Source organism: Crocodylus porosus, unplaced genomic scaffold, assembly GCF_001723895.1.
Source record: "Crocodylus porosus isolate Cpor-Errol unplaced genomic scaffold, CroPor_comp1, whole genome shotgun sequence".
In the NCBI taxonomy this organism is placed as follows: domain Eukaryota; kingdom Metazoa; phylum Chordata; order Crocodylia; family Crocodylidae; genus Crocodylus; species Crocodylus porosus.
The window spans coordinates 10910974-10934456 of NW_017728924.1; the positions used below are offsets into that span (position 1 = coordinate 10910974).

The following is a 23483-nucleotide window of genomic DNA, read 5'->3' on the forward strand; positions in this document are numbered from 1 at the left end:
AACAGTCTTAGGAAATAAGTTTTTCTTGATTTTAGAGGTGTTATTTCAAAGAAGATGCATGTTTCTAGGTAGAAATTAAATAACAGATTCCCTAGGAAATGTTAAGAACTTAAGACATTTTAAGAGGAACTGTAAAATGAGCACCATCACCCTTTACTACTTCCCCCATCTGGCTTACAGGAATAGGACAAACCACCCCAGACCGAAGAGAAATCAACAGTTGTCTTTGGGAAATTAAACAAACTTTAATGGTTTAAAGCAGATGGTTGTGGAGCCCCTGCCTGGCATGTGCTCTACTTCCACTGCTCTCCTCTGTACAAAGGCCACTTCACAGGGAGAAACCAGTCATGAGAATTATTCCATTATCCAACTGGCAGTCATTAGAAAAAAACAAGGGTGGCCAACAGAGCGGGAGAACCTAGGATTAGGGCGCAGAGAGCAGGGGATGGAATGCAGATGTGTTAGCTTGGTATTTAGAAGGCTGGGTGTACATTTACACGTAGCCCACAGGGGCTTGGTAGCTGTTTTAAAAATGTCAGTCACATCAAAGGAATGACAGGCATGATGCACTGTTAGCCCAGCTTCAGGATGAAGCCTTCCAAACCAGGGAAACTTGCATTCCATAAGAAAGGCTTGAGGGAAGATTCTTTTGTTCAGAGGATTAAAGTCTCTTCAGTGCCCTTGTTATATTGTTAAAAGTGACTAGGAGATGAGGAAAATTTCTAGGCTTCCTTATTTGGCTTGGCGTAAGTGAGAATAGCTCTGGACAGTCCTTGCCACTGCTTCATCCAGGCTAACTACCGGCTTGTAGCCCATGTCCCTTTTGGCCCGCTCACAGCTATAGTAATGAAATGTACCAGCTAATGCAACCCGCATCGGGGTGAAAGTGGGCTTGACTGTAATGAACGGACTCAGCAGCAGCACCACCAGAGAGAGGAGGAGAGCCAGGTAATAAGCCAGCCAATAGGGGATTTGGTACTTAGGTTCATCGTAGTTCAAACCAGTCAGGATACGGGACAAGAAAGTCCAGAAAGGGATTGGCTCATCATTTGTGATGTGAAATGCCTGAAAAAGAGGAAGACAAAACCTTTGGAATTAAAATAAGACTGTTCACACACTTTTTGTATACCCTCACTCGTTCTGTTCCTGAGGGAATTAAAATGCTCTGCCATGAAGATTGTTCCAATCAGATCAGCTCTATATCTGACTTGAAAAACTACACTAGAAGAACAACATGTAACTTCCTTATTTAGAGAGCCCATTTCCCCTAACAATTCATTGGGCTATTAGTAATTGCTTAAAGAATTAAATGGTGCCACAGCATCCATGGTGAAATAGCTTCAGTCTTGGGAAGTAGTGGCTTTGACACATGTCAGAAGTAGGGCATACTAAATAGGCTTCTGAGAATTTCTGCTGCTGAAGACTGTGTGTTTTGTCACAACAAAGTTATTGTACTTTAGATGTGTTCAGAACCTTGGCTGTAATTCTGTTGGCAAGAAATCTTATGAAATTAAATCTAAATACATTTATATATATTAGCCCTTGTGGCTGCTCAGACTGGTCATTGCACGCACATGTCTGATTAAGTCTGCAAACAGAAGATACCCAAAAGGTGTGAGATACTTTCATTACTGTATAAGAGGTGTTAATATTGAAGAAAAGAGTCAACACTAATTATTCCATTATTGATCATAATAATTTGGAACTGTAAGTAAAGCTTGGGTAGGGTGCCTACCCTAGCTAGCCCCTGGTGAAGGGATGTGCCAAAGCAGAATGCATAGTGATGAGCAATGGAGGCCTATCTTACCTCACACTGGCTTTTCTAGTCATGCATAAGACTCATACCTTACCTTCCCACACAAGGGAGAGTCTTTGTGAAGATGTTCTGCAGCCTGTATGTGCCCATGGACCACATTTTCCACAAAAGTAAAATCCACTAAGTTCTTCCCATCCCTGCAAAGAAAAAATGGAAAAACTTGCCACTGAGTGTGGGGCAGGCTGAATATCTGGAAGTTGCAAACTGCCAAACAACCTAACTACTCCCAGGTTCCCCTTTCCCAATTATTGTTCAACATTGCAGTAAGAAACTTAAGTACAAGAATAGTGCAGTGCTAGGAAAGTTAATATTACACAAACTAGCACTACTACATCTGGTTGAGGCTGATAGATGATTATAACTGGATCATTTTTAGGGCATAAACAAGCATGGATGTGAAGCACTTCAAATCCTGAAGTGCTTTAAATCTGATATGCTTAAGCACTGTGTAGACATGTGTATGAAGTCACACACCATAAAGGACCCCTGACTGGAGTGCAGGAATCTTTTTAAGCCTCTCAGACTCCAGAAGACTGTGAGGACAAACACGTGCACAGAAGAGCACTTCCTGGATGCTGGCCCAACTTCAAGCAGAGGGAGAGGGCAGAGCACTGGGGAATGCCAGAGGGCTGAGCAACTCCCTGTTGTGCTCTGAGGAGGGTGCAGATGTTTCAGGAAGTACCTCCAAAGATACCAGTCTTTTTTCAAGGACCATTTTTGAAGGGCTTTTTCAGGTGTGAACACCTGCATCTGCATTCTCTGGAGCACTTAAAGGCACTTGAAACACTTCAAACAGCATATTTATCCAAGGTCTTTGTGTATGAATGATCAGCTTGGACTACTGAGCAAAGTTTAGCAGGATTGAAGGGGGCTGTGACACTGCAAATCGATTTATCATATTTACAGTTGGAATGATAGTTTGACCTGTAATGTCACTATCAATATTTTCACCATATGGATCAAGTATCTCTGCTGTGAGATACTTGCACAAAAACCTTTTGAAGTAGTTTCTCTACGCTACATGGGTTTGTGTGGTACCAACACCCTCTCTGCCATGAAAATCAATCCTGCTTCATGTGTCAAAGAGTAGGTGGGTATGTATCTAGGGAAGTCATTGTCCTCTGAGAAGAAATTCCCATAGACAGGTTGTGAGATGTAACAGTCTGTCAATCTCAAAGGGATCTCATGGCAGAAACTTTGACTTAATACTGGTGGGCTATTCTACATTTTGAGCACTACACATTTAACATCATTCCCTTCTGAAAGAGGATTGCTGTTTTGACATCATATTTCACATACAGGTGTAAGATGCTCACCCAATCATGAACTTCATTTTTCCACTCTTTGCTGCCTGAATGAGGATGGGAACCAACTGGGGGTCCCTGGGACCAAATATTCCATGAGGACGAATGGCAGTTGTGAAGAAATTCTTATCTGGGTCATTTGCACTCAGCACTTCCTGCAGGCGACAAAAACACTTAATTCAGCTAGAAAGGCTAGAGAGACTAAAAGATCACTTAGAAATGCAACTCTTGCATCAAACCATTGAGCTGTTTTCCCTGAACTGTTGCTCATTAAAAAGAAGCTGTACCCCACTGCTTTTCTGGGTAAACCTTCCGCTACTTACGGCTCATCTACTCTTATCTCACAGCATAGTTAAATTACAGTGATTTACACCTGGATACAACAAGTGGTAAGTTACTGCAATTTATTTTCTGCTATCTCAAGTGAGAGAAGACAAACAAGACAGAGATTCAGCTGAATATTTAAAAGTAGTAAAATAGTTTATTATGTTGATACTCTTTATAATAGGCCCCAATGTCATGGTTTCTTTGTGTTTAATTTAAAATATGAGATGGCTGCATTTAAAACCAAAGCTCCAAGGCACTAAGGAGTTGAAAGTGAAACAGGCTTCAGTGACTTCCGTTGTCCAAAGCGGGAGAAATGCAAGATGCATTTTTTAAAATTTTTGTTAACATGAAGTTCTCAGTAACAAAAGTGTTCAAATGCATTTCCAACTGAGATTAAATTGACAGTATTTTTTAATTCCTCTTTCTCTCATCTTTCTGCTCTTTCCACAGTAACTTCCCAAGAACAAATAGCCTTGAATAAATTTATAAGATTTTGAACCATCAGAGCACTGAGGGTCTGCAACAAACTTCCAATAGGAGTAGTGAGGGCAACATTAGTTTAATCAGTTACTTAAAGTTTAATCAATATTACGATTAAAAGTAAAAGTTTTATCCTTTTATGACCAGGTGACCTATCACCTGGACAAGGGGGAAGAGATTGATACCATATATCTTGACTTTAAAAAAGCCTTTGATCTGGTATCCCATGATCACCTCTTGGCAAAACTGGCCAACTGTGGCCTCGGCTTCTCCATGATCCGCTGACTGGGGAATTGGCTATATAGTTGGACCCAGGGAGAGGTGGTTGACAGAAATCAATTGTCATGGTGCCCTGTGCCCAGTGGAATCCTTCAAGGCTCTGTCCTTGGGCCTATACTGTTCAACATCTTCATTAATGATGTGGACATTGGCATCAGAAGTGGATTGGCCAAGTTCACCAATGACACCAAACTTTGGGGTAAAGCATCTACACCTGAGGACAGGAGGGCAATCCAGGTTGACCTTGACAGGCTCAAGAAATGGGCAGACGAGAACTTGATGGCATTTAACACTGAAAAATGCAAGGTTCTCCACCTTGGGAGGAAAAGCCTACACCATGCTTATAGGCTCAGCAGTGCTACACTGGCTAGCACTTTGGACAAAAGGGACTTGGAGGTCATAACTGACCACAAGACGAACATGAGCCTTCAATGTGATGCTGCAGCTAGTAAAGCAAGAAAAATGCTGGGTTGCATCCATAGATGCTTCTCAAGCAAATACCAGGACATCATTCTCCCATTGTACTTGGCCATGATAAGGCCACAGCTGGAGTACCGCATCTAATTTTGGGCTCCACAATTCAAAAAGGATGTGGAGAAGCTTGAGAGAGTCCAGAGAAGAGCCACGCGCATGACCAGAGGTCAGGAAAACAGACTTACTATGACAGCCTGAGAGCCATGGGGCTCTTTAGCCTGGAAAAGTGCAGGCTCAGGGGTGATCTGATGGTCACCTATAAGTTTATCAGGGGTGACCACCAGGATCTGGGGAACATCTGTTCACCAGAGCGCCCCAAGGGATGACAAGATCGAATGGTAATGAATTCCTCCGTGATCATTTCAAGGTGGACATAAGGAAGAACTTCTTTACTGTCCGAGCCCCCAAGGTTTGGAATAGACTACTGCCAGAGGTGGTTCAAGCACCTACTTTGAATGCCTTCAAGAGACATTTGGATGTCTATCTTGCTGAGATCCCACGAGGCCTGCTGACTTCCTGCCCTTTAGGTGGGGGGCTGGACTTGATGATCTTTTGAGGTCCCTTCCAGCCCTAATGCCTATGAATCTATGAATCAATTATAAAAGGTATAGCAGGACTAGATGATGTGATAGCAGGACTAGACTCAGTCACCTAGAATATCCCTTTCAGTCCTGTGTTCTCAGTGCTGTGGCAAAGAAGTCTGGCACCTGGGGCAGCCTGTGGGGCAGTCCACCCTTGCCCCACGCACAGATCTGGGGGGCACAAGCCCGCCCCCCATGCTTGCCCAGGTGTGCATGCAGCAGCAGAAGCCGCTCCCCCATCCCTCCCCATATGTGTCGCTCACAGCTTTGCCCCATGCCCCACCCTGGTTGGACACCATTTGTTGGCGCCCCTTCGCTTTGGTGCCTGGGTTGGTCGCCCCCCGCCCCTTGCTATAGCACTGTCTGTTCTTTCACTACAAATGCAAAGGTACACACACACGCAAACACATCTTTAACTAATAATCTTCAGTTATTTTCCTGATAACATATTCCACAAGTTTACTTGGCGCTCTCTCTCTTTTCTGTTAAGTGACTATACTATAGTCACAACAAGAAGGTTTGACAGCCATGGAAACCAAAGCTCTGTATTTACCCGGAGGGCATGAACAGTACGGTCAGCTTCTGTGAGAGCAACCTGTACACTGCTGCATCACTGCGCCTCAAAGCAAACCTAAAGGTAGCTGAATCTCTTTGGTGAGAGCAAGGGGTTTAATTTGATTCAGTTTTGGTGAAATAATTAAGAATTTTTTTATGCCTCAGAACTGTTTTTTCAGGCTTCCTGAAAATTCAGGCAAATAGTGCAGTGTGGGTTATACCTGGGTCACTTGTTGAAGGTTCCCTTGTGACTATAAAATCCAGAGATTTTTTTTGTAAACAATGAAAGCAGAAATGAGGGAGGCATCTATTCCAATCCTGGCTAGCCATTTACATTGCTAGGAAGGCATACCCCATTTTAGGAAATCCAATTTTGTTAACAATGGTAGCATTAATATCACAATGCCATATACCTTTTCTTGCAGGATCTTGGTTTCTGTGTAGTAATCAATAGGTTTCTTTGCATAAGGGAGGTCTTCTGTTCCATTTTTGATGTCTGTGCCCTCAAAGACAACACTAGCACTGCTAGTTAACACCAGTTTCTGACAACAGATGTGGAAGAAAATGGTCATTTGTTAAAAGATACAACAAAGATTCACTGATCACAGTGGCTGAGTAAAAATCCAATATAACCCCCCCCCTTGCAAACAAACCAAAGTTAGTTTTTATTTAGCCAATTCCATTGAAAATGCAGTTCCTGGATATCCTGAAAATTATCCAACTATACAGATGGTGAAGACCATATACACATAACTGAGCTCCATGAGATTCCTCTTTGTGGCACAAAACAGAGGAAGATAGTCCTTGTTTCAAGGAGCTATAATCTTATTAAGGAAGGTGGAAAATTCTGGGATAAATCAGCAAATTTCAACTGCTGCCAATCAAGAAGAAAATGTGTTTGAGGAAAACTTGAGTACCCAATTATCCTGTTTGCCCAGCACACTACAGCACTTCCAGCATTTACCACCAACATGTCTGAGAAGTACTTGAACATAATCCAACCCCCAATGAACAAATCATCTCTATTTTTTGGAGAGTCGTGTGGCCCAATGGTTATAAAATGAGAAGTTAGACATGCACATGGAAGATCAGAATTACATTATATTAATTCTTTATTTTTAAACAGCATTCACATTTTAATTGACAGAACATTTTCTAACAGGTTCTGGAATCAGATTAACTCTTTGCTCAGTGAAGTTCAATCTGGAGCCGGAGGTCAGCAATGCAGAACCAGTTTTCTCCTAACAGCTTATAATAGGAGGAGTGCAATTTTGGGCTGGACTCCATATTTCACATGTAGAATATGATCTTGTGTATTGTTTTATTAACTCTACCCTGGCACTTGAATATTCTATGAACGATCTCCAACTTTTCCCTTTTCCTTCTCCCTTTTGCACCCCCCAAAAACAGTCTTTCATGCAAACAGCACTTGAGCATTTCATTAGCAGGGATCTGGGTTTTCTGTTCACCATGGAAAAATGCAGATTTTCTCATTTAAAGGAGAAAAATGTAGATTTTCTCCTTTAAAGTAGAAAAATGCAAGAAATGGCAGGTTTCCTCTTGCAGGCTTGCAGAATGCCAGCCTGCAAGGTTCTGGTGGAAGCATGAGGAGGGGGATCAGGCAGGGCATGCCATGTTCATGGGCATGCGCACACATGCACGTGGCATGTCAGGCAGCATGGAGAGCAGCTTCTGCAGGTAAGTTGCGGGGGTTGGAACTGAGGCCTCCATAGTGAGGGACAGAGTTGGGCAGGGCTGGGGCTGGAGGCGCTGCCCAGCTGAGACAGTGCATGAGGCTTGGAGTCCGGGGCCTGAGTAGGAATGTGCGGCCACAGGGACTGGGAGGAAAGTGGGATAGAGCCATGGATGGCTCATCTGGGGGGTGGCTGGGGGTTGGTTCCCTACCACTGTGCGCACTCTTGGGGGCAGATGGGGGACATAGGCCCCTCAGATTTGTGTGCAGGGCAGGAGTGGATGCAGGCTGCCCTCTGGGGGCCCAGGGCTCCCTGCCCTGCTGCCCTCCCACTGGGGCCTCCGTGGCCCAGTAGGTGGGGTCTGTTGCAGCAGGGCAGGGCAGGGCAGTGAGGCAGGGAGTCCCTTTGCTTCTGTGAAGCATCCCCTGCCCACCTGGCAGCAGTGGGAGTAGGAGCATGGAGTTGTGTCCCCACCACTTCTGCTAGACAGGCAGGAGGTGCCTTACCAGCAACCTGGGGCTCCTGGCAACAGCACCAAGTCCCCCCACCCCACTCTGCCCTGCTGTGATGGGTTCCACCTGCTGAGCCACAGAGGCCCTGGGGGGAAGGCAGTAGAGTGGGAAGCCCTGAGCCCACAGTGGGCAGCCTGCCTCGGCCCCTGGCCACATGCTCTGCTTCAGTTTTGCCATCTGTGGGGGAGGGGAAGCTGAGGCTCAGGCGTTTCTTGGGGAGCAAAGGGCTGTGGACCCAAGTCCCTAGTCCTATAGTACTGGCAGCTGGGGGCCCCCTCTGCCAGGGCTGGGGGAGGTAGGGCGTGTGGGGCTGTGGGTGGAGAGTGAGGGGCAGCAGGGCCAGGGGGCTGTGAGTGGGGAGTGAGGGGCACCAGCAGGGTTGGAGGCTATGGTTTGGAGTGAGGGGCAATGGCATGGGCAGGGCACTGGCATATCAGGGCTGGGCTGATATTCATAGCTGACTTTTAAGGAGGCATATCAGCCAATCCTGATTCGATTTCCGATACAGCTGTGGGCAGCTGGTAAGTCTGTTGTGTTGGAAGGGGCAGGGGGAAGGGATGGAAGCTGTGTGGAGGAGGCAGATCAAACCCCCTGCAGTGAGGGAGGGAGTGGAACAGGGGCTGGGGGAGTCGCTGCCCAGCCAGGGCAGGGCAGGTTGCAGGTTGGAGCTACAGTTCATCCAGGGGGTGGGGGGGGAAGTGGTTCCTGCTGCTGCGTGCACCATGGGGGGGCAGGGCAAGCTGCAGCTGGGGGCTAGGGCCAGGGATGTGCTGAGCTGTTCCCAATGGGGGCAGGGCTGAGCTGTGCTTGGGGTGGGCAGTGGCTCTGGGAGGAGTTAGGGGGATCTATGGTGAAATTTGGGGTGTCTGCAGCCCCCCCATAGCCCCTCTCCCAGCACTGCTGTTGCTCACCCTGAGTGTAGCCTGGTCCAGCTTCCCATCAGGAACAACCTGGCACAGCCCCAGCACCTAGCTGCAGCCTGCCCCACCATGCCCCACACAGATCTCATGGCGTTCTGGAAAAGTCCCTGAGGACTAGAAGAGGGCCAGTGTTGTGCCCATCCACAAGAAGGGCAGGAGGACCTTGGCAACTATAGGCCAATCAGCTTAACTTCCAGCCTAGGGAAAATCCTAGAAAAGTTCAAGGAGTCTATCTGTGATAAGCTTGCAGAAGGTAAGATTCTGAATGACAGCCAGCATGGCTTCGTCACAGGCAGGTCTTGCCTTACCAACCTCATCTCCTTCTGTGACCGGGTAACTTGCCATATGAACACCAGACAGCAGGTTGACATTGTATACCTAGACTTCCAAAAGGCCTTTGACCTAGTATCCCACGATGTCCTTGTAAGAAAATTAGAGGACTGTGGGCTTAACTCCAAAACAGTCAGGTGGGTGAGAAACTGGCTGCAGGAATGGACCCAGAGAGTCATAGTGAATGGGTCTGTATCATCCTAGCAAGAAGTGGGCAGCAGTGTCCCACAGGGGTTGGTGCTTGGTCCAGTACTTTTCAACATCTTTATGAAAGATTTGGATGTGGGGGTGAAGAGTTCACTGGCCAAGTTCGTGGACATCACCAAGTTATGGGGAAGCATGATCATGCTTGAAGACAGGTGGACCTACACAGGCTAGCAAGTTGGGCGGATCGGAATCTGATGAAGTTCAATGTCGAGAAATGTAAGTGCTCCACCTGGGAATGAGCAACCCTCAACACACTTATAGGCTTGGCAGCACCAAACTGACTAGCACCACAAATTAAAAGGAGCCTGGGGGTAATAATAGACCACAGTATGAATATGAGCTGGCAATGCGATGCTGTAGCCAGTAGAGCAAATAATACTCTGGCATGTATCAATCGATGCATCTCCAGTAAAGCCAAGAAGGTGATGCTTACGCTCTACTCAGTCCTGGTGAGACCACAACTGGAGTACTGTGTCCAGTTCTGAGCAACACACATCCAGGGCATGGACAAACTTGAGAGAGTCCAAGGAAGGGTCACCCATATGATCAGAGCCTTACATGGCAAGCCATATGAGGAAAGGCTGAGGGATCTGGGACCCTTCAGCCTGAAAAAAAGAAAGCTGAGAGGGGACCTGGTAGCAGCTTACCGCTGCATTATGGGAGTACATCAAGGGCTCAGTAAGCAACTGTTCAACAGTGCACCTGAGGGGAAAAGTAGGAGTAATGGCCACAAACTCCTGGAAGACCGATTCAGGCTCAATATTAGGAAAAACACAGACACAGACCTCTCTCTCTTATCCGGCATCTCTGCAGTAAGGGAATTGCAACTCCTGTTATCTGAAATGGGTGATGGGTGGCAGTGGTAGCTGTTGTATACGAGCTTTCCCCCTCTGCATCCGGCCAGCCGACTGGCTGGAAACTCTGGTTAACAGAGCATTCTGGTGATAACAGAGATTTCATGTTTCATTTTAATCACAGAAAAACATGGATTTTAGTCACAGAATTTGTAATTTTTATCAGAGAATTTGTGAATTTCTAACAGAGAAAATCATTAGGCAGAAATAAAAAAATAAAGCTCATGTGATATCAAAAAGTCTAAAGCAAAAACAGTGCATGTGTTTTGTAACTGCTCCTGAAGGCATTAGGTTACTATTTCTTCAATACTGCCGCTGTAGTGTGGCATTATATCAGGGGCTTAGCATCTTACATGCCACCATATGCTTTTTAACCCCTTACCTCTACACCCGATTCTTTGCATGCTTCAATGACTGTTCTGGTTCCTATACAATTCACTTTGTAAAACAGCTTCCTGTTGTCACTGGAAGGTGCTGGTGAGGCACAGTGAAAAACCAGTGTCACATCTTCTAGGGCTGGGAGCAGGGCCTAAGAATACACATGAGACAAGACAGCAATGAAACACCAGCAGCGCTCTCTACTTGGAAAAGGTATAGGTAGTATGAACACATACAAAACTAAACAGCTCTATTTCAGGCTCCATTTCTTTCATGCAGTAACAGAATCAAAAGAAAGGATGAGTCATTGAATCTCTAAAGCAGTGTCCTTTCTGCTGTGCAAGCTATTTTCCTTCCATAAAGGAACTCAGCTGCCTTTTAAGGCTTGGAGCTCACTTAGATCCAGCTATACCTTATTCATTTAGGGAAAGCCTGAGGCCAGAAATATCCCTGGACAGAATTAGAAAACTCTTCATGGAACCCTGCTAGGATTTAAACCCCCTAAACAGCATGCTACTATCCATCTTTATGCTGCCTGCTCCAGGAAGCATAACTGGCCTGAGGCATATCATGTCACTAGGAGTTCTCCCCTGGTCACACACAGCAATGTTCCAAGTCACACAGCAATGAATATCTCTACACTAAGGCAGGTACATGCCCTATTTTATACAGATACTCAGGCTGAACAATCATTAAGAGGATTTAAAAAGCTGCAGAAGAAAGTCCTCTGGAGGATCATCAGGAGTCACTGGAGAAAGAACAAAGACTTGCAATGGAAAGGGAAGACATAGTTAAGCATCCATTCACAGCTTGTACTGTAATTCTTCCAGGATATACTGCTTAAGGGGAACTTTTCCACTAGCCAAAGAACAGGTTTGTTGCATCATACCAAAATTAAGATTGTTGCTTTGAGGAACGAGCCTCTAAAAGATGCCCGTATCTACTTGTGTATATTATTAACTCAATTATACCTCTTTACTGCAGAGATCTCCTAGGAAAAATTGCACTTTATCATTCTCAAACCCCTTTCGGATATCGAACACATTGACTGAGTAGCCCTTCTCCAACAATTTCTCTACCATGTGTTGGCCAAGGAACCCTGAACCACCGATCACAGTGCATTTCTTACTGGCCTGCAGAGGGAAAAAAGGAGAAAAGCATAAACACCCAGCTAAACACTTCTAAACTCTGCAAGATCATACAAATAATGGTTTTAAACTCTCTTTCAGAGTTCATATTCCCCAATACTGCAATTAGACAAGCCAGTAATAATTAGGATGATAGGAGGAATCTGACTCCAGGTATCAAGCAACTCACTGAGATCTATGTCAATAAATAAGCAGCAGCACACATGCAGGGTTTTCTTCCTATGTAGGAAAATCTCTGATCAATGAGCTTGTGCCATAAAAGAGAGAGGTATATCTTTGATTTCTTTGTCTATGGGGTGAACTTTGATGAGAGTAATTTAAGTTCCTAGTCACTGTACTCAGCAAAACAATCTGTTTAGGAGCCAAAGACAAGAAAAAAGTGTTGAAACATTCTGAAAAGAAAAAGAGCCAAATTCTGTATAATCCATGTATTAAAATCAATATCTGTATTAAACTCAATACATGGATTGTAAAAAAATGTGTTCACATTTTGCTCAGATGCAAACCAATATACTGGTTTCTCAATGTTAGATAAACTGTTCAGCTTCCTCTAAACAGGGGCTGGTAAACTGATGAAGTTCCAAATTCCTTTTCGATTCTTAACCCAAAAAACCAGTCCAGGATAGCTAGGGCTCTTGGATTCTGTGACATACTTGCTCTCCATTTAGTCCATCTCTCCAACCAATTTCTCAAATAAGCAAGCATTAAATGATATAAAAATCTCTGAAGAATGCCTTGCATTCAAAAGCCTGTCCCAACTATGCAGTTGGTCCAATAAGAGATATCATCCCAAGAAATCCTTCTCATACAAAAATCCCCATCATTCAGATGGCAGAATTCATATCTACTTCCAAACGTTGACTGAACAGCAGAAGATTCATGCGAACCAAAGCATAGCTGATAGACCATAACTATAACTCTTAGCCTCAATTGTCTTGAGAACACGATCTGCTCTACTGTTGGCAACAATTGTCCTGAGAGGCATCCTGAATATATTTCTATACCCTTCAAAGAATTTAATTTGCTCAACTTCATTCCCATGGGGTTTTGTGCAGCATGGTGGAGATGCAGGGGAATCAGCTGTCACACAAAGCTGTAAGAAGCACTTGTAGGTCCATATAAAGGCAGAGGGGAAGCCAAGAGGAGCCATAGCTTGTGTTTATAAAAGTTAGTCAATAGCTTTTTTATTTTTAAATCAGTGCTCAACGTCAACAGTTATCAGACTCTCTGGTCTGGGTTGCTTGCCTAAATGGAATGAGTCTAACGGTTTCTGTATTCAGAACCAATACAGAATAAGCTAATGATGAACTTGAAGATGAGCTTTATACAAAGAACAGTCTGTCCTGGTTGTAAATTGATTTTGTTCCTTGTTACTGCACAAAAAACCCACCTCCGCAATTATTCTATTAATTTGAAAAAGAAATATTATCCCAGTGAAAGTACACAAGAAAGGCAATTATTCAATGGGTTCTAAGTGCTGTGCTTTTAGAAAAGGAACATGCTGCTAAGTTTCAGTTTGTTCAGGATGGAAATGAGAAGTCTACTGACTTGTTCATTTATGTCAAAGCACATTATTTTCAGGGATCTCTAAGCTGACTGCTTAAAATTAGTCCTATTTCCCAATTAACCAAATAAGCAAGCATGCCAAAATCAAGAAAAGTCCAGATTTCTCTGTGTGCTCATCTTCCCTTTGGCCTAGTGAGATCCAGCATTGCAACTATCAGTGTGAAACGCATTAATATTTTTCTGTCAGCCAATCCCACTTTCTCAGCTTCACATATCCTTAAATAAAAAATCTCAAAGGAAGTAGTGACAGAACAGTCAAGAGTTTAGAAGTGCTGGAATTTCCCCTAACAACAAATATACAAAGTAGCACAATGAGGGACATTTACCCATGATGTGTACAATTTATTGGAGTTCAAATGATTTTGTGAACTAAGCTGAATTTTGACCTTCCCCCACTTTAAACTCAGGTTCACTTTAAAATTAGACTGACAAGCATTACAATAGCTTTAGTAAGTTTCAGCAACATGCCTAGCAAAAAAGAAAGTTAGGACCCCATCTCCAGGGCAATGTGGGACACTATCAATTTTATCAAGGAACAACTACAGTTGTAACAAAATCCCAAGACCTGTTGATTTTGTAGTGCAGATAAAACCTGGCTGTGTCTTAAGCAGGGACCTGAACCTTGTTAAAAGAGCATGAGGAGCAACCACAGCAGAAACAGATCCTCTGACAATTCAAGATCACTTTCATAGCAGCAATATTCTTGAAGCAATTCAAGCCTCATGAAAGAAAGTCCCTGTCTTCAGTATGTGTATTACCCTAATTTTTTAGACCACATTGTAGTGGTGCTCCTCTCAGAACTATGTGAATATATACAACGTTACAAAAAATACTTCTTTGCACTTACTGGTCTGAGTCGTGCAGCCATTTCCATGAGGATTCAGTGTAAATCAAATTCCTTGAAAAACTAAAAAGAATCAAGTTGTGCATGACTTTTAACATATCATTCCTAAACTCACTAGTTGAGTACAACAGAAATCAGTAGGGGTGCACAGACAGAGATTTTTGGGGCTGATATCAATGGCCGATTTTTAGCAAGCCATATCAGCAATCCAACTGCCAATATGCGGCTTGGCAGCATGGCAAGCAGCACCTGGCCGGTAAGTTTGTTGTGGGGAAAGAGGCAAGGGGGGAGGGAAGGAGCATGGAGGCGGGGCAGATTGAGGCTCCCACAGTGAGGGAGGGAGTGGGGCTTGTGCTGGGGTGGGGCAGAGGCAGGAACTGCATAGCCAGGGTGAGACAGGGCGCGGAGCAGAGCTGTGGCTCATTCAGGGGAAGCTCCTGCTGCTACACACACCCTGGGAGGGCATGGGGGGTGTGCCCCCCAGATCTGTGCTGCTACGTCCTGGGGCTAGGGGTGGTACTGGGCTCTTCCTGGCAGGGGGATTGGGCTGGGGCTGTGCTCAAGGTGGCAGTGGTGCTGCTACATAGGCCACAGCAAATTTTGGGGTGGCTGCAGCCCCTCCCCAATAGCCTCACCTCCCAGCACTACTGCTGCCCACCCCAAGCACAGCCCCAGCCCAGCCCCTTGCTGGGAAGAGCCCACTAGCAGCCCCAGCCCACAGCAGCAGTCTACCCTCACCTGGCATACAGATCTGGAGGGCACACCCCTCATTACATGTAATGTAATGTTTGCTGTGTAAGCATGTCCAGAACACTTCCTGCTCCAATGAGGATCAATAGACTGGGATCTGTAGGCATAACAGCAATGGAGGGAAGTAGCAGATAAGGTGGCAGCTGTAACAATTTTAATTAGGGAGATTTTTCCCATGGGTAAGGGTAGTATCGCCAACCCTAAACATTCAAAACAGGGAGTACAGCCTGTAAATCATGAGGGTTTAAAAAAACCCCTAAACTATAATAAATGTTGCTTTACTTCTTTTTGACTGTAGTTTTTGGAATAGGATGCATGTCCCTCCACCTTTTCAAGGTTTTCTCCCCAATCTTAGGTTTAAAAACTTTCTGGGAAAAAAAAGATTTGTATACAACACCATGGCGCTAGCATGGTGACGCAAAATCTTTTCAAGGGAGCCTCAAGGTGTGAGGAGATAAATGTGTGAGGAGACAAGTACAAGCTCAGACTGGTCCCTGCCTGGCAGCTGCCCTGTCCCTCTACAAGGCAGGGAGCGCTGTAATACATCAATCAGCCTTGGAAATGAGGAACTGCTGGATGCCCAGGAGTTAGGAGGAGGGGCCCGAGGCAAACATGGTGGGGGTACCACTCAAGTTACTACTGCTAAACTCAGTGGTGCTCAACGTTTTTCCTTGGTGGGCTGGATGGGCAGCGGTCTGACCCACGGCCCGAGCTGGGGCCTGGGCAGCCGGCAGCGGTGGAAGGGTGGCCCTTCCCACGGCCCTCGCCATCACGTTTCCCGACCGTGGGGAGCCCTGTGGGCCAGACGTCATGGCTGGGCGGACGAATATGGCCTCGGGCTGAGCCCCCTGCCCCGGCTGACAGACATGGCCGAGCTCTCTCTTTGCACCTGAAGGAACAAGGGGCGGGATGGGAAGACCGTAGCAGCGACATCGGAGAGAGACGGGCCTACGGGGCAAATCCCAGGTCCTCGCCCCGGCGCGAGGAGACACCTGACAACCGGGACGAGCCCGCAGCGCTACCGCCCCGCTCCCCCAAGACCTCGGCCCCAAGCTGCGTCCGCAGCCCAGTCCCTACCTGACGCCCGACCCGCCGCCGGACCCAGCCAGAATGACACCAGCCCTGCTCCTCCCCTGAGGGCCTGCCCCCGCTCCACATCCTCCAATCGGAAAGGGCCCTCGCCGCCAGTCCCGCCCTCCCCCGTGACGCCCCGCCCCTTTTGCGGCGCGCCCCCTGGGCCGACAATCGGTCGAGTTCGGACGCGCTAGCTGATTGGTTCTCCGCTCTGCTGGCTTTGGCCAATCGTTGGCAGATGCCCGCCTCCCGCACGCGGGCCTGGACTAACGGGAAGCGCGGTTGCCATGGCATCCGGGGAGAGGAGCTGACCAATGGGCTGGCCCGGCATTGATAGGGGTGCTGTAAGCACTAGAGCCGAGCCAACGGCGTCGCTTGAGGGATGGTGAGTGCGGCCGAGGCGGCGGCGGAACCGGGCGGGGCGGTCGTGGCCCATTTGCTCCTGTTGGCCGCCCTGGAGCGCCGCGGGCCGGGGACGTGCTCATTTGCGCGCTGCGTCCTGGGGGCACCTGGCGGTGCTGCTGTCTCCGGCCCTGCCTGTGCAGCACCTCTGTGCGGCCTCCTGCTTTGAGCTTTCTTGCCGGGGGCGTCGGCGGTTGCACAGGCCGGTTGGAGAAGCGGCGCAATCTTCTGCCTTGGAAGCGTTCGGGAGGCGGTGGGACAGACGGTGGGATGGTGTCTGCCTTGAGCAGGGGGCTGGACTAGACCAGCGCTTCTCAACCAGGATCCATTTGCAAATGTTGATGGCCAGTCCTGACCCCATGTCTCTCGCTCCTGACCTGCTGCTGCCCAGCCCCAGCCCCCCAGTGTGTGGGGCATGGTGGACCTCAAGCAGCCCCTTGCAGGCTGGGACCCTGCTAGCCTTCAAGGGAAGACCCACAGTTTCCCGCACTTTTCTCCTTTAACAAAGAATCCCCTTTACTTTGTAGTAAAGTTTGTTTGCAATCCTTTCATATGTTCCGGCAATCGTTTTGGGTCATGACCCATGGGTTGAGAAACGCTGGAATAGGTGACCTTGTGAGTTCTCTTCCAGCCCTATTTTCCTATGGCTCCTATGATCTCTGTTGTAGCTGTGCCAATATGGCCTGCTGGTCATCGTAGGAAGGCAGCAGCTGCTGAAGGAGTTGTGGCATGCGGTGGAAGGCATGAGAGTGTTTCCTTGTCCTTCCTGCAACTTTCTCCCCCCAGCCCACCCCCGCCTTCCATCAGCTCCAGGCTGTAGCAGAAGCCTTTCTTTAGTTGGAGCAGTGCTGCAACAGCTGGAAGAGGGAAGGGGGTCTTCCACTATAACTGAGCTGTGCTGCATCTGAGAATTTTGCTCAGTTGCTCCCCTGTGCCTTGCTTCACTTGCTGTGCCTGGTGTCCTGTAATCAGAGAGCTGAGGGAATTGTATTATATTCAAAAGCTTGTCTGACTTTATCCCAGCTACGGAGTTGTTCCAATAAAAGATATCATCCTAAGAAATCCTGACCTTTTGAGTGGAACTGTGGAAGTGTAAACAAGGCTCTTTTGCCTGCTGTTGGAATCTGATTCTTCTCCTGTGCTTTCATGTGTGTTCCAAGGCTTCTAGCTTCAAGAAATCTGCATTAGGGGGAGCAGCCCAGAGAAAGAAGACGGGTCCCAAACTCGAACTCACTGAAGACCAAAAGCAGGAGATCCGAGAAGCATTTGATCTGTTTGATACCGATGGCACTGGGAACATAGACGTGAAAGAGCTAAAGGCAAGACTTCTTAGCAGAAAAGTGTAAATGAATTGAGTTTTAAATTGCAAATGGAGAGAGAGCTTTAGGGACATAAGCTGGGGAAGGGTGATTTTCATCCTTTTCTAGTATAAAACCTTTTCGTCACCACAGAACCAAAGACTTATGTTGCAGCTATCCCTTTCTCCCGTTGGAGATCTAGGTTAACAAAAACTCAGAAGGTAGTAATAGGGTCTCATCAACTTTGTATGTCTTGGTAAAAGGTTAAAAGGTTTTTATCCATTATAAAACCTGCATTTTTCTTATTAATGATTGTACCATTATGGAAGTCGTGCTAAGTCCCGTTAAAAATATCAGTTTAATTCATTTTTGTGGCCTTTTTATTTTTCAGAATAGATATTAAGTACTTCTTGGTGCTTTAGACTGAAGATAATGACTCCCATTATGTATCACAGTAACACACTCTTAAGGAGACCTTATAATCACTGACTTCTATACCTATAGAAATAATGCTTCATTATGTGGAATCCAGCAGTATTGGAAGCAACTTCTACAATAGTGATTCTCAGCCAGGGTGCTGTGGTACTGTAGGGTGGGGTTGAGATCCTTTCAAGGAGGCTATGGGGTGCCACAATGCTGGAACAGTTAGGTGTGCAAACATGATTCACAAGATAAACCCAGAAACTTTGAAAAGGAATACATAGTGTTATAAACGTTATGACCTGTTGTGGTTCTGAGTTGTTTGTAACAGAAGAATTGCTCTGTTATTTTTCTGTAGTCAAAAATGAGTAAAACCTAAGAGCTGGCATTTTACAAGGGGTCTTTTGACTCTAGTGACTCAGGTGCCTCTAGTCTAAAAAAAAATTGAGAACCAATGTTCTACAAAGTGAGACAAGGGAAAAACCAGATGCTTGTCTAACAAAGGAGATTTCCAGATGGCCCAGAATCCTTGCTGAACATGTTTTGTCACAGGCCGTATGCCTAAAATTCTCAGGGCTTAAGCTTCTCTCCTGATTGAATTGAAGAGACTAGTAGATTGGAGTCCAGTACAGTATGGGATATAGTAAGATTTTTTCCCCCTTGGGGTTATATTTCTTGAGTTTTCTGTGCCTCCCAGTAATTTTTTTTGCGTCCAGGAAAACTGAATTTGGCTCTCCTTTTAGTAGGTGTGTGGTTCCTTATCAAGGCAGTGTTCAGATGGTAATTGTGCCAAAGACAATGGGAAAGTGCTCTGTCTTTTGTCTTTACATTTGGTTTTCATAGTGATAAGATGGCTGTGCCCATCTGTTCTATTTTTTTGTCAAACCTTACACTTTCCCCTCTTGAATTTCTATCCTACTCCTAATGCAGAATGTAAAAACCCAGCATGCCTTATCTCCCAAAATGACCTCAGGTTGTATTCAGATCCTTAAAAATGATATTTTTTAATCCTCATAAGCTTGGATACTACTATATAATATACTTAAAAGAAAAGAATAGTTAATTTCCATGTCTTCCGTATAGAACCACTTCCAGAGATTAGATAGCTATCTTTAAACCTAGTTCTAATGTTATAAAAACCCAAGTCTGTCTGTAACGCTTTATTTGCATGCTGATTGGCTGACAATCCCCTGAGTGGGGTGGTGGGGGAAAGCCAGCTTGCTGCAGCAGGGGGGTGAGGGAACAGTGGGTCTGGCCTGATGCAGCAGCAGCTGGGGGAGGGAAGGAGTGGGCCTCCTCCTCACATTGGGGCTGGGCTCCCTCCTCCCCCATGTTGGCTGGACCTGGGGGGAGGGGAGGGAATGAGCCCAAGCCAGGGGAAAAGCTGGCCTGCTGCGGCATTGGTCCAACATGGCAGCTGCAATGGGAAGGGAGGAGCGACCCTCCTCTCCCCATCGGGCCTGGTCCCACTCCTCCCCCACCCCCACTCCCCCACGTCAGCCCTGAGCCTGCTCCTGTTCCCCTGCTGCTTCCGGGTCAGCCTGGGCCCTCTGCTGCAGCAGCCCAGCTTCTCCCCACCCCTGGGCCTGGTCCTCCCCTGCATTGGGCCCAGGCCTGGTCCTCCCTTCCCCCCGCTGCTGTGGCAGGGAGTGGAGTGGGCCTAGATTCCAAGCAGCAGAAGGCAAGGGGGAGTGGGCTGGATGGGGTGGGTGTCCTGGGGCTCCGTTCCTGCCCGCTCCCTCTCACCCACCCCCCAATCATTCTTGACAGACAATTGGCTAGTGCCTTAAATGAAAAGCTAAAGAACTAAGGTGAAGTACCTTATGGTCCAGAGGAGCAATTCCATATGTAGCATGGGTCACTAGTCTGTTGGGTTTCTTTATTATGGGAGAAGAGAGTTCTTATAATTAATGTCTGAGTATTCACACTGGTACCTCGCCACTGGACCAGGATGGTGGAAAGTATTCTCTAGAGCATGTCCAGGGCACTCCTGTGCTATCCAAATGGGTGGCTGTAGGACGCTGGTTTTTCAGTGTCATGTTGTGTTTTATCAGTGTGTTCAGAAAAATGCTGCTTCATCACTTGCTCTTCAATCTTGCTGTTTGCACTGAGACATGAAATACCTGATTTAGCTACCAGGTGGCATACAGTTAACACTATTTTCCATGCTTCTGTTTACATTGCCCACCACATGCTGGTCTATTCTAACTGTTTGCAGGTGGCCATGAGAGCACTAGGGTTTGAACCCAAGAAAGAAGAGATCAAGAAAATGATATCAGACATTGATAAGGAAGGAACAGGAAAAATCAGCTTCCATGACTTTCTGGCAGTGATGACTCAAAAAATGGTAAGTAAATCACACAGTTGTAGTGGAGTCAATTTTGCAAATTGCTAGGTGTCTTTCATCCCCTACTGACTTCAGTGGGAAATTAAAAGGACTTGGAATTTCCTTGCTTAATCTTGGCAACCAAGTATGCACAAGTTGATTGCAAAACTGGAACCATCCTACCAGAACTTCTGTGGGCTGGATTGACCTTTTTTAGCTCAGAGGTGCATGGTGGGGTAGGTGCTAGAATCCAGCTTCCACTGCTCCTTTTTTCTGTCCTGCACAGGAAAAGCACCCACCCTGTTTTTCCTTTTGCCTTCCTAAGGAGAGTGATTGCTGTCAAAGCCCCACCATCACCCAGTGCCACTGAAGCCCCATGTCTGAAGGCCAGATCAAAAGGCTGTATGGGTGGGATCTGCCAATAGGCTGTAAGTTGTCAACCCCTGTTTTAGTGAGAGAGGAGGAGGAGTGAAAAAGAAAGTAATGCTATTAGGACTATATAAGTGAAAGAAAAAATAATTTTGATTACTGAGAAGTGATAAGTCGTGATAAAGTGTGTGAATGAGTGTTACAATTGTTGTAATGGAGTTGAGGACTTTCCAGTTTTTAAGATATTAACAACTGTAGTCTGTACATTTAAAAATCTTCGAAAAGCATTGTAGCGTAATACTGCAAAACTGGTTACTCATCCAAAGATTCCAGATGTGAAAAGAACAAACAAGTGCAATTTAGAGAACACTGCTGCATGTGCAGCAATAAGGCTGTATATGTTTTCACTTAGTATTGTGTATTTCCTGATCACTAGGTTTCTTTAACATTTAATGTTGTTATAAACACAGGAAACTCAATGCATTTGCTTTCATGAACATTTTTTGTTTTTAAGTTACTGATAAGAATTTTTAGTTGCAACTACACATTAACAACACTTTTCTGGAAACTTGCATGTTTAATTTTTTAAGGCTGAAAAAGATTCTAAAGAGGAGATTCTGAAAGCCTTCAAACTGTTCGATGATGATGAGACTGGCAAAATCTCTTTCAAGAATCTTAAGCGTGTAGCCAAAGAGCTTGGGGAAAATCTCACAGATGAGGAACTGCAGGTTTGTACTTCTGTGCGAGTTTGTCTATGTATATTATGTACATAGGCATTGATTGTAGTATTCAGTTTCTTATTTTTTAAATTACATAAAACTGCTACAAAGTGTGTAGTGCCAGAGTGCTACAGACTCCAAGAGCTTTGCAGTAAAATCTTGGTCCATGAACATGTTCTGTTTTAAAGGGATGAGGCTACAGTACCCAGTAGATCTTTTGCCATTCATCCCTTCATAAATCCTGGCCCTTCCTGTGTTGGGCAGCTTACCCAAACCCAAAGATCCAGTCCTTAATGTACAAATGCACAAATTATACTTGGAATTTCAGAGAGTGCTGAACTTTACTTAAATTATTTCTTTTCCTCAGTCCTTAGTTTTTCCATTCCCTCCAGTTTCCTCTATTCTACTGTGGTAACTTCATCAGTTGTCAGTTTGAAGCTTGTTGTAATGAAAGCCTGAATCTTTTCCATTCCCTTTCCTTCTTAATAGTATACATTAATGACCCTATCTAATGTAGTCACTGGATTTTTATCATCCTGCAGGAAATGATTGATGAAGCAGACAGAGATGGAGATGGGGAAGTGAATGAGCAGGAGTTTCTGCGGATCATGAAGAAGACCAGCCTTTACTGACACATTTTTTTTTTCTTTTTTGCTTTTTATGCTTATTTGCAAATACATATGGTATGTGCCTCTTTTCTTCTGCCTCTGTCACTTCTTCAGGGACAAGCAAAAGGACAAGTCATTTGAGTGGCTGATCTTTAAGTTTACTTTGTGAATTGTTTCTGGCTGCTACAATGAAACTGAAACCCTGAAACCATTTTCATTGAGGAAAAACGTAGCTTATTTGTTCTTTTTGGTTTTCCCATGCAGTTAAGCTTGAAGTGTAAAATTCATATTTCTAGTGGTGAAATCTAGAGCTTCATCTGATTTAAAACAGTACCTAAAGGATATTTGTTTTTGCTTACAGCATTATAAACAGAAGAGAGGGCTTCATGCCAGAAAGTGCCAATCCATACTTTCTTGTACATTAGGGGATTTTTGGATCCAAGGTTTTTGTTTGGGTCCAGTTAAAGCAAATTCTGCATCTGGCAGACTTGCAGGGATCAGCTTTTTCACTCTGTCCAAATGACACTGTGTGTGTGCGCGTGTGTTATAACAACTGACTCTTCCCCCCATTTTTATTATACTGTTGAAAAAATGTAAGTGAATAGATTGCTACAATTCAGCCTATTGCTGTCTATGGAAATTTATCTTTGAGTAATCTGCCCTTAGTATGAGGAGGGAAGAGAATTTACAGTTGTTAATAATAACCAAAGCTCCGTTTGTTCTTGGGACCACTAAGTGGCCACAGAATGTAAGATTTTTATTTAAAATTTTGTTTTTAGCCATTATGGTTGTGGAAATAAATGTACAAGAATACAAACATTACCAGAGTTGACTTCTTAAATATGTAAACAACACTAATTATTCCAAATCTTTTTGAAAGTGTCTTGACATTTAGATTTAACAACAGATGGGTTCGCAGGTATTACCTGTTTTCCCATCGGACAAAGAATCTGCAGAAATGTGCTTATCCATTTTGCATAGAGGTGCCATATAAAATCATGGGGATGGAAGGGACCTCTAGGATCATCTGGTCTACTTCCCTTCAGAAATGTAAGAATGCTATTCCTCTATCAAATGACCAGTCAGATGGTACATAAATGGAAATAGGACCCCGTATCTACTACCCACTCCATGTGTGAAGTTCTAAAACTCAAAAATCCTTCAACTCTTTCCACCAGAGGGAGAGAGGGGAGATTCATCCCTTTCCTTCTGAAACTCCAGTGGCTACCTGACTGTCCACATTCCCTC

General features: G+C 45.4%; 2 protein-coding genes across 4 annotated transcripts; one reads left to right on the forward strand and one right to left on the reverse strand.

The window, feature by feature from the left end:
- Nucleotides 1-225: 225 nt before the first annotated feature.
- Nucleotides 226-16132, reverse strand: NSDHL (NAD(P) dependent steroid dehydrogenase-like). Of its 3 annotated transcripts, none has more exons than XM_019540319.1 (8): nt 16097-16132; nt 14273-14323; nt 11683-11844; nt 10716-10862; nt 6230-6358; nt 3133-3275; nt 1851-1953; nt 226-1065 (listed from the first exon to the last, which is right to left on the reverse strand). In XM_019540319.1, exons 2-8 carry the CDS (start codon nt 14297-14299, stop codon nt 733-735), a joined length of 1044 nt encoding a protein of 347 aa, XP_019395864.1. In that variant the 5' UTR covers nt 14300-14323; nt 16097-16132; the 3' UTR covers nt 226-732. The 3 variants fall into 3 exon arrangements, with proteins under 3 accessions (XP_019395864.1, XP_019395865.1, XP_019395866.1); XM_019540320.1 differs by lacking the exon at nt 16097-16132 and adding an exon at nt 15417-15429; XM_019540321.1 differs by lacking the exon at nt 16097-16132 and adding an exon at nt 15306-15387.
- A 251-nt stretch (nt 16133-16383) lies between these two features.
- On the forward strand, nt 16384-23057 carry CETN2 (centrin 2). The gene is made up of 5 exons (XM_019540322.1): nt 16384-16478; nt 17656-17814; nt 20432-20560; nt 21499-21636; nt 22170-23057. Exons 1-5 carry the CDS (start codon nt 16476-16478, stop codon nt 22257-22259), a joined length of 519 nt encoding a protein of 172 aa, XP_019395867.1. The 5' UTR covers nt 16384-16475; the 3' UTR covers nt 22260-23057.
- Nucleotides 23058-23483: the final 426 nt, after the last annotated feature.

What these genes read in the sequence shown, in the direction of transcription:
- NSDHL (XM_019540319.1), bottom strand. Translation starts at nt 14,299, where the DNA reads ATGGAAATGGCTGCACGACTCAGACCA. An exon ending in CCAAGATCCTGCAAGAAAAG is followed by an intron (nt 3,276 to 6,229) that starts GTATATGGCATT and finishes TGTCGCCTGCAG; the next exon opens with GAAGTGCTGAGTGCAAATGA. An exon ending in ACTCTCCCTTGTGTGGGAAG is followed by an intron (nt 1,066 to 1,850) that starts GTAAGGTATGAG and finishes CCTCTTTTTCAG; the next exon opens with GCATTTCACATCACAAATGA.
- CETN2 (XM_019540322.1), top strand. An exon ending in TAGACGTGAAAGAGCTAAAG is followed by an intron (nt 17,815 to 20,431) that starts GCAAGACTTCTT and finishes AACTGTTTGCAG; the next exon opens with GTGGCCATGAGAGCACTAGG. An exon ending in TCACAGATGAGGAACTGCAG is followed by an intron (nt 21,637 to 22,169) that starts GTTTGTACTTCT and finishes ATCATCCTGCAG; the next exon opens with GAAATGATTGATGAAGCAGA.